At 41.6% G+C, this 16,590-nt stretch overlaps 1 protein-coding gene across 1 annotated transcript in view; it reads right to left on the reverse strand.

The window, feature by feature from the left end:
* Window positions 1-16,590, reverse strand: part of COL4A6 (collagen type IV alpha 6 chain) — a 323,388-nt gene that overhangs the window by 63,784 nt on the left and 243,014 nt on the right. Inside the window, exons 4-9 of the mRNA XM_058658671.1 lie at window positions 14,365-14,499; window positions 11,593-11,637; window positions 7,443-7,559; window positions 4,523-4,591; window positions 2,929-2,964; window positions 161-223 (exon numbers count right to left, since the gene is read on the reverse strand). Coding sequence (XP_058514654.1) covers window positions 161-223; window positions 2,929-2,964; window positions 4,523-4,591; window positions 7,443-7,559; window positions 11,593-11,637; window positions 14,365-14,499 — 465 coding nt within the window. The remainder of the gene's footprint in view (window positions 1-160; window positions 224-2,928; window positions 2,965-4,522; window positions 4,592-7,442; window positions 7,560-11,592; window positions 11,638-14,364; window positions 14,500-16,590) is intronic.

A 16,590-nucleotide genomic window follows, 5' to 3' on the forward strand; every position in this document is an offset into this window, starting at 1 on the left:
TTCCTAGTAAGAATGTGATTCATTTGAATCCTTAAGAATGGAGGCTGCCTTCCTTCACTTGGGGTACCTACACCATATAGGCTTACATTACATCCACGGAAAGGTGGGAAGACAGTTATGCGAACACTGTGGTCATACACTGGATTTCAGTTGGTCTTACTTGCAATCCTGGTGGTCCCATGGGTCCTGCAGGTCCAGGTGATCCAGATGCTCCTTGTGGGCCCTGGAGACAGAAGTTTGTATTGAAGTTCAAAGAGCAAGGCAGTTACACAGGGAAAAGGAAAAATCTGTAAGTGCAGAAGAGCTGTACAAGAATGTTCTCACAATTTTTTTTTCCTATCAGTCACAACCTGGAAACATTCCAGGTGTCCCTTGCTGCAAGGATTGAGACATAAACCATGATATATTCAGCTGGTGCAATAAATACCTAAAAGCAGCAAGTTACAGATAACGGAAATGATGTGGCTGAATGTCAAAAGCATTGTGTTTAAGAAGCGAAAAAGAAAAAAAAAAAACAACAACAAGCCAATAGATCACATATTATATTGTTCCCTTGATAGGACATCCTAGAACTTGTAAAACCTTATCTGTGATGGCAAAAATCAGAATGGTTATGGCCTGTAAGGCAGGATTTGAGTGGGAGGGAACTATCGCTCTGCAAAGTGAAGTAGCTTATATATCATGCTTTTCTATGTAGGGAAATATTGCCCCTTTGTGAGAGGCGAATGGGTCCCTGAGAGAAGCTGTGCAGCAAATATAGTGGGTATTATTCTACAAATTTAATAAGCACACCATTTAATCCGATTTAACTGAGCTCTAGGGCCCGAGTGTGGTCTTGCTCCCTACTCATCTTTGCTTTCCTGAATGCTTCCACACGTCCTGTTTCCTGTCCGCTTTTTCTCACACTACTCTCTCTATTTAGAAAGTGGGATACCAGCTGGTCCAAAACACTACCCGCTTCTCTCAGAAGGTGCATGCTTAGATATAAAGTCCTTGCAGATACATGCTTAGGTGAACACCATTTTTTTCCTCTAGGTGGTTGTGGGATTCTTAAGCCATATTCCCGCTATTTTTTTTTCTTTTTCACATCCGTGGGGGACAGAGTTGGTGTCTACATTGCCTTAGTCATCATTCATGACACTTAGCTGGTGGTACATGCTCAATATCTGTTAGGGACTGAACAATGGAAAGGAAAAAGAAGAGGGAAGAGGATTATAAACAGGAAAGAAATCAAGGAATTTTCTTAAGCTACTTAAAAGGAAAGTGATCACATAAATTTTTTTTTTAAAAAAAGTTTTATTTGAGAGGCAAACATACAGAGAGAAGGAGACAGAGGGAGAAAGATCTCCCAACCACAACAGCTGGACCTGAGCCAATCTGAACCCAGCAGCCAGGTGCCAGGAGCTTCTTTTGGGTCTCCTACATGAGTCCAGGGGCCCAAGCACTTGAGCCGTCCTCTGCTGCTTTCCCAGGCCATAAACATGGAGCTGTATGAGAAGCGTAATAGCTGGGACTTGAACCAGAATCCATATGGGATGCTGGCATGGCAGGAAGAGCCTTATTCTAGTATGCCATTGTGCCAGACCCCAAAAGTTCTTATTAACACAGCTCATGACCTTTCCATATTATCAGAGTCTCCAACAGGAATTTTGCATGGACTATATCAAAGTGGACTCAATTTCTTCTTTTTTATTTGTTTTTAATTTTTTTTTCATTGTATGAGGAAGGGAGGGAAGGAAAGGTGGAGGAGAAAGCCATGAGAGTAAGCAAGAGAGAAAACTTCCATCCACCAGCTCACTTCTCAAATGCCCGTAAAAGCCAGGGCTGGGCTATGACAAAGTCAGGAGCATAAAACTCTGTCCTGGTCTGTCTCACAGGTGACAAGCACCCAAGTACTTGAGCAGTGTGTGCATTAGCAGAAAGGTGGATTGGAAGTGAAGTAGCTGGGACTTGAATCATGCACCTGTACATGGGATGTGAGAATCCCAAGCTGTGGCTTAACTGCTGAGCCAAACTCCAGAACCTACTTCTGTCATTTTACTTACATCACTGAACACAAAAGGCAAAACACTTAACACATCCAAGGGAATATGGAATATAGCAGTCCTCCCTAATCCAGTTTTTCTTTTCAGAGATTCAGTCACTTGTGGTCAACCATGATTCAGAATCTTCAATGGAAAATTTAAAAAACAACTTATAATTTTACACTGTATAGCATTCTCAATGGTGTGATGAAATTTACACCATTCTACCCAGGATGTCAATCATCCCTTTGTCCAGAGTATCTATCCTGTATGTGCTATCCTTCCATTACTCACTTAGTCATCATCATGGCTAGCCATCATTGTAATGGCAAATGCTTGTGTGCAAATAACCCTTGCATATTAGCCACATGCTTTGTCACACTGCCTATATTATTTTTTCTTCCCTTCATCCCATCAAATAATCTTATATCATCTCAAGAATGGTGAGTACAACATACAAAGGAATTTTTAGAAAGATCGTAATTACATGATTTTTATTGTGTAGTACAATAAGTATTTGATTATGAATTACTATTAATTTCCCACTTGCATAATTTATAAACTAGATTTTATCATAAGCATGGATATAAAATGTTATGTCTGTATATGCTACTCTGTAGTTTTGGACATTTATTGAAAGTCTTGGAATGTATTCCTCAGAAATAAGGGGAGAAACTACTGTATGCAAGTCCCCGGCTGAAAGGACAACTTAAGGAAGATGGTTCATTCTCTCAGTACCTTCTCATTTGGAATAAAAGCAATAGTGCAATCTGTTTTACCTCAGCTCTGGACTTCCCTTGAGAACATATACAAAGTCCTCTGAACACCACAGAGAAAAATGGAAAAGCACCATCAGTGACTGTTGACTAAACATTGAGTGCTCAACAAATAAATACCAACTTACGGTGATTCCATCCAGTCCAGGTAATCCAGGATTTCCCTGAGAAACAGACAAAGGCAAGACACTGAAAAGATGCATAAATTAAACACACAGTATTTCAGACAACTAATCTAAGATTCAGGGGGATAAAAATGCATGAATTGGACAGATCCAGTCATTTATTTATTTTTGCTAGGAAAAGTCTGGCTTCTAGAAGACAGGTATTATAGCCTTGGATGAACAGGATTTCATACTTGGATTAATTAATTTCACCTTTGCTGGGAACTTATCAATTAGAAGCTCCTTCTGCAAGCTGGCATTTTTCCTGCTCTTTTAGAGGAAAGCCCAGCTACCTTCCTGTATGCCTTCATCCCCAGAGAATCTGTGCCCATATGTATACAATGCAAATCCGACATTTCAAGGAAAGATCAACAGAGCATACAGCCTCTGATTATGTTTTAATTACTTTGCGGCGTCTCAAGTCACTGTGTGAATCTGTAATATAACCGACTTGTGGGAATTGCCATGTTCCACTGGATTCAGGGTCTCCTTCATTTTTGGCAAAACCATTTAATCAGTGTTTGCTAAGGCAATGCCTGTGCTTTGACATCTGCTAGTCTTACCATACATGGCTTAGCAGTGAATAATCAATGAATCTCTGTAGCATGGAAGGAGCACTGGCTGGGATTTAACTCTTTGGTAAACTAGTTGTGTGACACTGAGTACATCACATTGGCTCAGTATACCTCAGATTTTCTATTTGCAAAGTGAGCAATAGCAATCCAACAGTCACGAGGACCTTTCCAACTCTTGCAATTTGCTGCTGTAACACCTACAGTCAAAATCCTAAGTCTTGGAGCTTCTCCAGGCTTCCAGTCCCCCACCCTCATCACTGCCTTTCACAGTGATTTTCAGTGTCTCTTGGCTCTGTGCACTAAGTGGAAGACAGGAAAACTGTATCAATTAACTGAGTGAGTTTGGTGTATCTTCCCTTCAGATGTTGAGCATGTAGACTCCCATTTGTTATGGGGACAGTGATGGTCTTGCTTCCCATTCTTCAAGGGAATAGAGTCAGCTGCTTGGAACCAGAGCTTGCTGAGGCCCCATAGAATATCAGGCAGCATCTATCAAGAATACAGTCACAAGAAAACAGAAGGTTCTTGTCAAGAGACAAAAATCTCCAGCCAGCTGTAGAGCTGATGGACATGTTTTGCAGACATCCAGTGGCTCAGGGAGAGAGAAAAGATCCTGGGCTGATGGCCATGCTGAGATGGGAAGAGATGTATATGGCTTCAAATCAAAGTATATAGAAAGCAAAGAATCTAGAGTAGACAAACTACCAGGAAATGTCATGACTGACAAATGATACCCTGCAAACTGCTGATCTGTCTGTTATTTTTGGCCTAGATCCTACAAAGAATATCTTTTTGACAATATGGTTACAAACATTTCTGTTAATGTTTCTATCATGGAAAGCTCCAGAGCCTTTTAAATTCAGCATGAACTGCTCCTTAGAGACACGGATGCTAGCTCTGGAAACGTTTTCATTGGAGGTGAGGTTCTATCTCCGGGAACCCAGCTTATAGCCTTCTCAGCTCTCTACCTTAGAGTTTCTTACCTTCATTCCTTTGAAACTACCTGGATCAACAGCAGATTCACCCTTGGATCCTTTCTGACCAGGGAGTCCCTATGTAAAAATAAGAGACACTTGTTAGGAAATGTGTGTGCACGTGCAGACATACACACACAGATATGTCAACAGTGTGATCCAATATGATCTAATCAGAAAGAGGATGGACTGGTAACAGCTCAAAATTAAGCTTCTCAACATTCTAGGACAGGTCAGGTTGCACTAATGGACAATCATATCAACTGAACAGGTGCTGGATCTCAAAGTTGTACATCCATCCCCTTACCCCTAAGTCAGAGGTCTACACAGGGGTGGTGGTTACAAAGTAGGAAACTGCACAACCATTTATGGCACTGATCTGAACAATCATATAGCATTCATAAGCTCCACTCCTCACAGGTGGAAATCACTGACAAGTCCTTTGTCTAGGACAAAGGTGAACAAATTGTTCTATCGAGAGTCAGGTATTTAGTAATGTAGGCTTTGGGGTAACAGTTGGGCTTTGCTTTCTTCCCTTCTCTCCCCACTCTTCCTTTCCTTCCTCTCCTTCCCCTTCCTTTCTCTCCGCCTATTCCCTCCCCTCCCTTACCTTCTCTTCTTTGCTTTCCTTTTTAAAAATACTTATAAAAATGTTAAAGTAGACCACAGGCTAAGGACCATGGAGGCTAGTCTGTAGACCCTACTCCAAGATACATCTACAAAATTACTTTGATTTTGTACTTCTACTACACAACTTTCAGCTTCAACACTTGTCTAGGGGATTGTGTGTCTCTTTGCTAATAGGGAAGACAATTAGAAGTACCCAAGACTAGTTTTGGAACCAGATATTTTGCCGTCACAATAGAAATGCTGCCTAATAGTTAAGTGCTTGTCTTTCTGAAGAAAATCTGTGTCTTCACACCTGAGGAGAAGTCAATGTTAGAATTGGAGTGGGCTACACTTCATGGACTGAAACATTGAGCAGGTGATGGAGAACAACTTGGTTCCAGAAACACAACCCACTTTCTTTCTCATACTGCCCATTTGTCTTTATTTTCATAGCCACTATTCCTTTCAAAGAAAACTTTGAATAAATTAAAATACTGCACTATGACCCATTAAAGTGTATGTGTATTATATATGAATTATTTCTTGAAAAGTAAAGCTATATTAATAATCAAATTATATACAAAGGAAGCCTACAGAATGGAGATCTACTAGGTGTTCAGTAGGGGATATGATTCTATTTAGTGTAATATACATTCAAGTTAATATCTAGGTCATGGGTGAGGTTTGGGGGCAGCATTAGGTTTCCACCCTTAATGTTTGCCAAATAATGTAATTACCTTAAGAAGGTAGTGATCTCTTTCTTTCATGGCTTACCATCATAACACTGTGTTCTCTTGTATACTCCTGTTACCATGGCAGTATTTGGAAGCCTTAGCCACTCTTGTGCATTCTGTGTCAAGAACACATATTTCTTTACCCCTCCCCCTCACACACACACACTCCTGCTACATATTGGTACAATCATTTAATGTCAAGGTCCTTTATGACAACCTTAAGTGTGTCTGTTACACTTTCTTCACATCCACCTATACCTATAACTTCATCACTGATGGCAATGTGCCATTCTTTCAGGGAAGTGCTGATTAATCCATGTAACTATGAAATGTATGTGAGGTTAAGAATGGGCTTGAAATAAGTTATACCTCTGTAGTCACTTGCAAAATCAGCCTTGTGTGGCTATATTATCTACCAGAGGTCCTGCAGATTCAAACATCTGAGTCTTATGTTGATGAATGGTATTAAATAATAGTGATGACTCTGGATCTACTAAATAAATATCCTATGAGTCACATAACCACGGATCATGGATATAAGATATCAGTGAAGAGTACGGTCTTCAATCTCAGCACCACTGACATTGTAAGTCAAACGATTTCTTGACTTTTTTTTTTTAGGAGAAGAGCATTGTTCTGTGCCAGTAGCATACTATCAGTCACAGCTCTCCAAATTATCAACAACAATTGCCACAATGTCCCCTGAGGGATAAGATCACCTTTGGTTTAAAACCGCAGTTATGTTTTGTAGAATTCTGTAGTGAATTTACTTTTAACATATTGGTTACTCATTACTATGTCAATTAATTCCATAATGATGTAAATTTTTGCTGATGGTATGTTGGAGCTTTCAATTGACTGGGATGATACTCTGCTGGCTCTGTCTTCAGACCAGAAAGGGTATACCTAAGAAGCCATTGAACTTGACTGGACAATAAGATGCTGGACTCTGTGTTTGGTATACACTTGCAATGGGGGAATCTCAACTGAACTTGAGCTGTGGTTATGCAACAAGGTGGAGGAATCCACCATGGTGGGAGGGTTTGGGGAGGGGTGGGAGAACCCAAGTATCTATGAAACTGTGTCACATAATACAATGTAATTAATGAATTAAAAATAATAAATAAATAAATAAATAAATAAATAAATAAATAAATAAAAATAAAACCGCAGTTATAGGTCAATCTTGCCCAACACTTTAATGTCTTGTTAGTGCTCCCATGATCCCATGTAAGCGTTCTAAGAATTTCCTGATATTGTCTGATGTAAGAAGATATCCAATAGTCCAGGTATACATTTTGCTTTGCAATTTACTACATCCTTTTTAATGATCATGCCAATCCCAACAGCATCATTAGAAATAATGATGACAAAAAACCTAGGTAGTGTAACATTTGTACCCACCCCTCTGCAACTGGTATTCTTTAGATGTTATTGTTGTGGTACTGCCAGCATGGACTCATGCATTGCAAATGGAGCTGTAGGGGCTGCCCCACTGAAGCTTAATGAGGTTTCCAGAAAAACAGCAAAGAAGCACAACTGGAGGAAAGATATTTAAAATAAAGAGCAAAGAGCTGACAGCATACAGGTGGTCCGTGAAGCCCAGGAAAGCCATCAGGGCCTGGAATTCCGACAGCTCCTTGAGTTCCATTACAGCCATCCAGGCCAGGAGGACCTCTGGGGCCTGGTTGTCCAGGGTGGCCCTGTTAAAAAAGAAAAGGAGAGATCAAGTCATCCACCAGACTTAGAGCCACTCTGAAAGCTCCACAATGAGAAAGGCCAAATATTCTGTTAATCTTCGACTCCTTGCCCACTAGCTTAACCCTATCATGTACATTTTTCATGTTTCCTTTTACTCAGGTGTATATGTCCACCTACAGCTCCCCTAAAAAGACTGCTTTAGTAAGATATTGGATGAAACAAAAGGGCTCAAATGTGAACTGATGGGATACAGGGATACACAGGGGCATGCAGCTTCACCTGAATAAAAAAACAAACGAACAAACAAAACAAGACAAAACAACAACAAAAAACAAAACTGGGGTTCAGCTGTCTGGTGGCTGACCCTGCTAACAATTCCTCAGGCCAGCAGAACTGGGACAGCCTGGTAGGACATGCTTTATTGGAAACGCTAGCTAGGCAGTGATGTTGGATTTTGCTCAACGAAGCAGAGGCGGTTGTTACTGCGCCTTGTCTCATTAAAGCTGCTTGCTCCGGAATAAGTCCTGCAAGAAGCACACTTTCAATCTGTTTTAATCCTGGTCACAAGACAGGCTGCTGCTTTGGTAAGAGAACTGCATCTTCTCTTTTCCGTGTTTTTTGTATGGCAAATTAGTCATCATTCTTAGTATGTCTCAGTTCAATCATGTTCTCAGGTTGGGATTTCTCACTACATGGAATTACTTTAAGGGGTTTTTATTTATTTAAGATAAATAAGTAAGGTTAAAATTAAGTGATATTAAACTTATGAAGTAGGTGCTTAATGAACAGTGAGTCTATTCTCAGAGAAGTCAAAGAGTATAAGTCACTGGACTGATTTTAACTCTTCTCATTCTCAGTATTTTCCCCTTCTGGGTACAGGTGATTATTATATAAATCTTGGGTATAAGAGACCCTACAGATATAGGGAGCCACAAGGGACTGAACGTATAGACTAGGATGATCTGTTATATTCCAGAAAAGCAGTCTTCATCAGAACCCAGTGGGGAAGGAGGAAATTTCCATGTGGTGAAGGCATGAGCTCACTTTGACAATATAAATCTAGTATGCTCATTTGTAAGTCTCCAGCCATGGGAATGTTTTGAGATTGACTCCTTAGGAAAAACTAAACATAAATGGCAAAGGGCAACTTGAAAATATCTACTTCCAACTATTGGAGCTGAAAACACTTGATAAACACATATTCCTTGTGAATATATTTGATAAGCATACGTTCCTTGTGAAAACATTTGACAAACATAACTATTCTGTGGATGCCAACAGCTTCAATTCATGGCTGGAAAAATCGTTTATAAAGGCATAGTCCTCCATGCCTAGTCTGTATGGTTATAATGCTAACTATATTGATGAATGCACATTTGTTCACTCTCTCAACTGGTTGTTATGTCCTTTAGTGCGAAGACTTGAACTATTATGAAACAACTACTTAGCCACTCAGGTTGAAATTATCTACGTGGAAACAAACAAAAAAACCCGTGGCATCTAAATCCATGACACATATGTTAATGATTAGCCAATATTGAGAGGGGAACTAGAAATATGTAGCATTACAGTTTCATTAAATGGGTTGGACAGGCTGTTTGTTTTAGCCAAATTTCCCAATAGAAGGTGTTTGAAGTTGAGCAAAATAATTGGTCTAACTGGATTTATGGTGTCTGAGTTTTCCCGTCAGAGGGATTCCTGCCAGTCTGAGACTGTTGCTTTTATAGGCACTAGAATTTGGAGTCAACCCTAAACATTTTTAGAGTTCCTATTAGAAGTTAAATTCAGTTCTGCACCTCTTGGTCCTCTGGGATGAACAGCAGACATGATCTGTGCTTTCAAGGAGCTAAATGAGCCTATCATATCTGACAAAAAATCAACACCATGGGCTGGATGCAGCAAAGAGCCAGAGTATGTGAGACAGACACCAAGAACTCCTGAAATATTTAAGATGGAAAGAAGGGGTAAATATTGAACAGGAGATATTCATACTGATTAAATACTTGGAAGAGAGGCCTAGCACAAAAGAGAAGCATCTTATGGAATGATGAAGCTTGGATTTTCAAGCCACTGCAATAAAAAAAGATGTTACATTTGGTCAAAGTTAAGGACCAAAAGAATGAGGACATCTTCTGGGAGTAGCAATCCTGGAGTCCACACAGTTATAAGTCAATCTTCCAAGTAATGAAGCCTTACACAAAAGTGACTAAGTCCTGCGACTTCTTGGGCTCTCTTAGCTACAAGCTGGAGGCAGAAATTTCCAGATGAATTTGGAGGTATAACTTCCAGATCTGAATTGGAAGTGGCCTTAGCCTCATAGTATTCACTTTCCCCAAGTTCCCATTAGAAAGACAGTAGGAAGAAGGGCATGCTAACCATGCAAAATTTAAGTGCCCCACTCATCTTCGGGAAAGCCAAGTCATTGGGTGAGTGGGAGAATCTGTGTTTAGTTTGTTAACTTCCTTCATCCACTAGCTTCCAGAAGTCACGTACTGTGAGTGGAAACTCTGGTTAGTGGCTGTAGTGAGACGCAACCACTTGAAGGCATCAAAAGACATCATAAAAGGAAGGCCAACTCCATCTACTTCTTTCCTCACTGGCTTATGGCTGGGCATTTTGCAGTAATCTGCTAGCTGACTCCATACATATAACAAATACAAGGTGAGTGAATCGTCTATTCTCAAAATACTCAAATGCTGACCCCAAATGGGAAGAAAATGGATCAGATGATAACATGGTTGAGAGTAGAGCCATTTGCTTCCTGTATATATCAGTAGTAGAACACTAGAACACAGCAGGTGCTCAAGAAATGATAATAGATGATCACAACATAGCCCAGCACTGGGGCATAGCAGGTAAAACCTGCCTTGGCAATATTCTATATGGGCACCAGTTCATGTCCTGGGTGTACCACTCCTGGTACAGCTCCCTACTATTGACCTGGAAAAAGTATTGGAAGATGGCTCCTGTCATTTGCATGAGACATTTGGATGAAGCTCTTATCTCCTGGCTTTAGTTTGGCCCAGCTCTGGCGATTATGGCCATCTGAAGAATAAATTCATAGATGGAAGATTTTTCTCTCTCCCTCTATAACTTGCTGAAACAAATTAAAAAGAATCTTTATTAAAAAAGATAACATACAAAAATTTCAATCTCATTCCTTGACATGAGGTGATTACCTATCATAACACAAAAAGGTGTCAAGTCAGGCTCCCCACATTGTAGCTCCTCTCTTAGAGGAGCTACACTTCTTTTTTGTTCCATGTGCTGAGTTTCTACACAAGCTTCTGTTCTTGACAATGAATGCTCTTTAGGCAAATATAAAGTTAAGGATTAAATATATAGAGACATGGCAAAGATCACAACCCAACGTGATCACCTGTAAGTTCCAGCTTCAGTATTTTGAAGGCTGGTTTGATTTTTTTTTAATCCTAGAATCTCCATTGGTAGGCTTAGTGGAGATACAGGCACAAATGGGGAGCTAAGTACTTTGGAAAGATGCAACAGAAGAAAGGAGATGAACAGAGGTCTGTGGGCTGAATGGAAGAGGTTGCCTCCAAGTGATTTTTGGAGTAGCTGCTTTGTAAAAATTAAGGAGAAATTCAGTCTGAAATGAGGCAGGGTGGAAGAGAATAATTGCTGGAATGAAATATGTTAAGGTATCACAATTTTTCTATCTAATTTCATGCACTTTCTTGATCTTCCCATAATTAAACAAAGATGTGTGCTCTAATGCAGCTGTGTCTCTTTTCCAGGGAACCAGGCCTTCATTTCCAACCCAGGTTTCCTTAAGCCCATAAAACCTCAATCATTTAGGTTAATATATATATTAGCTGCACCTATTCATTCACTACCCAACCATTCCATTTGGGACTGCCCACGTGCGAACCTGCCCTTCAAACCTTTCACCTGCACCTTACCACTTGATCCCAAGCATGCTAACAAAAGAGTGGATGGGTCTAAGGCCAACATGTGTGACTTGATGACGCAAAACATAGTCTGTGATATTACAAATGCTCCTGTGGACACACTCACCGGAATCCCATTGATGCCAAGGAAACCAGGAACTCCCATGGGACCCTAAAGAATGGAGTAGGAAGAAGAAAGTGAGAGGCAATCGAACTGATGTCTGTCCACTGGACAGGCTTGTTGATGTGATTCAGGTTTTTTTTTTAACCTCCTTTTTCACACTGAATGATGCCACTTTAAAAAGCTTCTAGAAAGTGGAAGTGTACAGCCTCTATGGAAATCAGTGTGGAGAACACTCAAACAACTGAAAATCTGCATATCATATGATCCAGCAATAGCACTCCTAGGAAGATATCCAAAATACCTGTTACACGAGAAACCAACATGCACCCCTATGTTCATAGCAGCACAATCAATAATTGCAAAAAATTGGAAGCAATCAAAATGCCCATCAACAGAAGACTGGATAAGAAAGGTAGGGTTAATTTATTACATGGAATACTACTCGGCTATAAAAAAAATGAAATGCATTTCTTTGTGTACAAATGGGCCCAATTGGAAACCATTATGCTAAGGGAAATGAGCCAATCCCAAAAGGTTAGATACCACATGTTTGCCTTAATTTAAGATGTAATGATGTCAATCTGAAAATTAGTACCTGTAAATTGTAGTATTATTACACCCTCAAACAGCCTGTATCACATGCAATAAGATATTGTGATGTAACCAATGAACCAGCAATCAATGAGAGTCAGATTGCCTGTAATCTATATCAAAGAACTGAAAAGCCTGATATGCTCTTAACACCCTGTGTTATTCTGCAATGGGTCAGGAGAGCAGAGAAATCTTCCACCTTCTTAGAGTGTGCGAGGAAGATGTTAAGTATAACTTATCAAGCTTGTAACAGGTAACTTACAGCAAACTCGAATCTGCATTAGACATTAGCAAAAATTGTAGACATACAGTGGGATCCAAAGCGATCCTGACAGCCTCTTAACAGGAGGTCATATGCACAGAGCAGGAGGGGACCCCCAGAGTGGAGCAGGAGGACAGGAAGAGGCTTGTATCCTAACCCCAGAGACTCCGGGTACCTCACTAAGGACTATCAGTATGGGCACCAAGGATTGTATCCCAACTGCCAAAGAGATCACAGGGAATTGGAGTGCCCTAGTAGGCAGAGAACTATGAGGTCAACCATTCCCTATTGGATCTCCCTCATGGGATGGAAGAAGCCCAGATCCTTCCTCACAGGATCTAATGTCATCAGAACAACAGCCAGGAGCCCTGAGTGGTCCTCAGAAACAGAAGAACAGTAAACTTCCTTCGGGACTCAGGAGAGGAGCTTTCTCTGGTCCTTACTTAGTTCCCTCTTTGGCTCCCCACCCTCTCTTGCAATGACCATCATGGTCGCTCCAGTCCCCCAAATTAGATCAGATAAGCAGAGACCAATAAGGAAATCTTAAAACAGACAGGATACAGTCAGGTTGGACTCCCATATACCTAACTAGGTAGGACACAAAGATTAGTTACTCACTAAGGTATTGAAGATTTCTCTGCACACCCCCCCAAAACTGTTCTGTCCCTTAACTGTTAACATATGGCATGTTAGAGTTATAAGGTTGTTTGGACTATCCTAAAATTTGCGAAGTCCAGAAAAATCATGCTTGAAAAAAATGCATGCGTGGTTGAAATCCATGCATGGTTTCTTCATAATGTATACACTTTGAAAAGTCCACATATTTCCTTGGATATGTCTGTGTTCTGGGACCAACTGTTGTGTTAGGTAATATAGACCAAAGCCTAGCAAACATCAGGGGTCACTAATGCACACTGCCTTGACAACTGGGGAAAAGCTGGGAGGGCCTTGAATAAACTAAACAACAAATTCACCTTCCTATTGTGCTCCTGGACAAGCCCCCCCCCCGCCACCCTGCCAGCCAAACAACCCTCCCTTATCAAGCACGGTTGGTATAGTTCCTGCTTATGCCCAAGTGGTGGCTTTGGTTCCTTGTCGCCTGCTGAGTTATCCCAACAAGCCAATCACAGCCTCTGACAGGAATTACAGGCACCCATCCTTTTGATCCTGCAAAATTCTGCCTCCCACAGTCACTTCCAGTTCACCCTCTGAGTGTAACCCCTGTGTGGCCCTATGTGGTATACAATGTTCCCCAGCTGTGCATACGCTAGTGTATGTGGCTGATAAGTACGGTGGAGCACATCTGCCCAGGGGGTCATGTTTTTGGCCGTTCACATAATCCTAATGTGGAAATCCCTTCATTGCCAACAGGGTGAATAGCAGGTGATTAAAGAAAGCAGAGAACATAAAGCAATCTGGTTAAATTCAGCCAGCCACCTCGATAGATTCTCTCTCTTTCTCTCTCTCTCTCTCTCTGTCTCGCTCTCTTCTCTCTCTGTCTCTCTCTTTTGGCTAATACATTATATTTGTGGCCTGAGTTGCTTGCAAGCTTTCTGACCCCTTTTTTCCCAGTCTCTGCTTGGATTCCCAGTCTCCCATGTTCAGCTAATTGGAACTTTTAACTTTTGCCCAGTTTAAACACGTATGATTTCTCCTCACACTGAGTTTGCTTGTGTAGCAAGCAAGCAGCTAACACTTTACTTAGTAACTTGCGTGCTATGGGAAACCTCTCCAGAAATGGTCTGGTCTCCATCAGCAGCACATCAGCAGCACATCACCCATTCTGTTCCTATTCAAGCATGTAGCCTGGCACCGAAGTTATCCTGGACTAGCACTGTTTCCATAAATGAGCAGAACTGAGGCAGAAAACTTCTGACCTTCAGACTTGTGACTCAGGCTTCCAAGTGGTTTAATGCTCTTACCTTATCTCCTGTAGGTCCATGTGGTCCCAGAGTGCCTGGCGAGCCCCTTTCTCCTTTCAGCCCTGATAAGCCAGAAGGGCCAGGGAATCCTTGAGGACCTGTTGGACCTTGACTTCCAATTGGTCCAGGTCGCCCCTAAGATGGACAGAGGGAGGCAGTTAGTCAATAGAGGTCTCAAAACGACCGCTTCCCATTTTATCATGCACAAAGAACACTGTCACCACTTCACTAAATAATCTTGGCGTGGAGATGTGTGAGGCATGCCAAAGTTCCAGACGTGTATCAGAAAGGGCTATTTTTGAGGCTGCTAAGCTTATTTGGACAGAACACATTTTATAAGCACATTTAATAAGATTCATGTGCACCAACTTTGTACTTCTTAGGAGATTAGTTATTCAGGCTGGACAACATTGTCCTCTTCTGAGTTAATGCCAGGCCATCCATCAGATTGTCAAAATAGTGTAAGAACAGAACACTGGAGAGCATCGTGGCATTTTATAACTCACATCCAAATGGCCAACCACACGCTGGCAGTGAAGGCCAGAAATGGCTGTGCCTAAAGAGCACCACCGCAGGGGGCCGGAGAAGGGAGCATCCAAGCTGTGAACTGGTCCATCCCTCCGAACTCGGCTTCGCCACTGCACTTGGAAACAGTCACGCACAGGACACGCGCGCACACACACACACACACACACACACACACAGTGCCCTGCCAACCTCCAGTGTTGAACTTGTAAAATACAGGGAGCCTGAGAATATCTATTACATATCAATTAGGATAGCAAGAGGGAACAGCCTGAGGATTTTGAATGCCTTGATTATAAAATGTCTTTAACAATTAAGTTGGAGAGTTCAGGCTGACATTTGAAAAGCCGACTGTGCCTGAGAATTAACTCCAGTGGGTGTGACACAGGCAGGCTGGACTATCATTTAGAACAAATCGCAGTGGGGACTGAATTTTCCTGGCAGAAAAGTGAAAACCATTAGCGATGTGCATTGCTCTCGGAGAACACACAGCCATAGCACCTATTTTCATAAATACTTGCCATCTTTGCCTCTCAGCCCCTTGTACTGACTGTACACAATTTCCCACAAATCTACAAAAAAAAAAAAAAAAAACCCTTTGAGAACAGCCCATTAAAGATGCCCTTTACTGCTCACCTGTGAGGTTTACTTTCTTTAAAGACTGAAAACAGGACAGACGGTTTCTGGGGTGCCTAGAATCACATCCTGGAGATGAAAGTGGCCACCAGCTGTGGGTAATTTCTAGTGTCAGTCAGACCCAGGGAGACCAAGGACCCTCAGGGGCTGCACTTCTCAGGGCTACCAACCATCATTCAACGTTTCTCTGTACCCATCCTGCAGCCTGCAAGGGTGCTTACTCTATAAGCTGCCTAGTCAGCTGCCCTCCCAGAGTGATGTGGGGAGGGCTGAGACATAGCCCACCTCACATTAAGAGACCTACTTCGCCTTGGGGGCATTTTGCAGGCAAAGAATCCATTCTTGATTGTTCTTGTAATTCTCACAAGGTCAATATAAGTGTGTGTGTGTGTGTGTGTGTGTGTGTGTGTGCACATATGAGGGTAATTCTAAAGGTCATGGAAGTTTTAATTAAAAGATGTTTATATTGCTGCAAACTAAAATCCACATATAATTTGCTCCCATATTGTGCATTTCCATAAACTTTTTGAATATCCTTCAGGTATAATACACAAGGAGTCTTCAACGGGTTCATGTAAAAATTCACATTTTCTCCTTTTTCAAAAGATTTACTTATTTCAAAGTCAGAGCCACAGGGTGTGGGGGTGGTACAGGGTGAGGCAAAGAGAGACAGAGAGATATCTTGCATCTACTGATTCACTTCCCAGATGATTGCAATGGTCAGGGCTGAGCCCATCCAAAGCTCAGAGTCAGGAACCTCTTCTGGGTCTCCCACAGGCCTTGGATGCAAAGCCATCCTCTACTGCTTTCCCAGGCTGGCAGCAGGGAGCTCAGTCAGAGATGGAGCAGCTGGGACTTAAGTGGATATCGACATGGAATAACGGTGCCAGCAGTGAAGGCAGCGGCTCTGCCACAATGCCAGCACCTCAGACCACCTTTTAATTCTATTTGCCGCTACAAGCTTCTTAAAGCGTCACCTCCTCTGTGTCTCTGTGTGTGTGTGTGTGTGTGTGTGTGTGTGTGAGAGAGAGAGAGAGAGAGAGAGAGAGAGACAGAGAGACAGAG

Source organism: Ochotona princeps, chromosome X (genome assembly GCF_030435755.1).
Source record: "Ochotona princeps isolate mOchPri1 chromosome X, mOchPri1.hap1, whole genome shotgun sequence".
NCBI lineage: Eukaryota > Metazoa > Chordata > Mammalia > Lagomorpha > Ochotonidae > Ochotona > Ochotona princeps.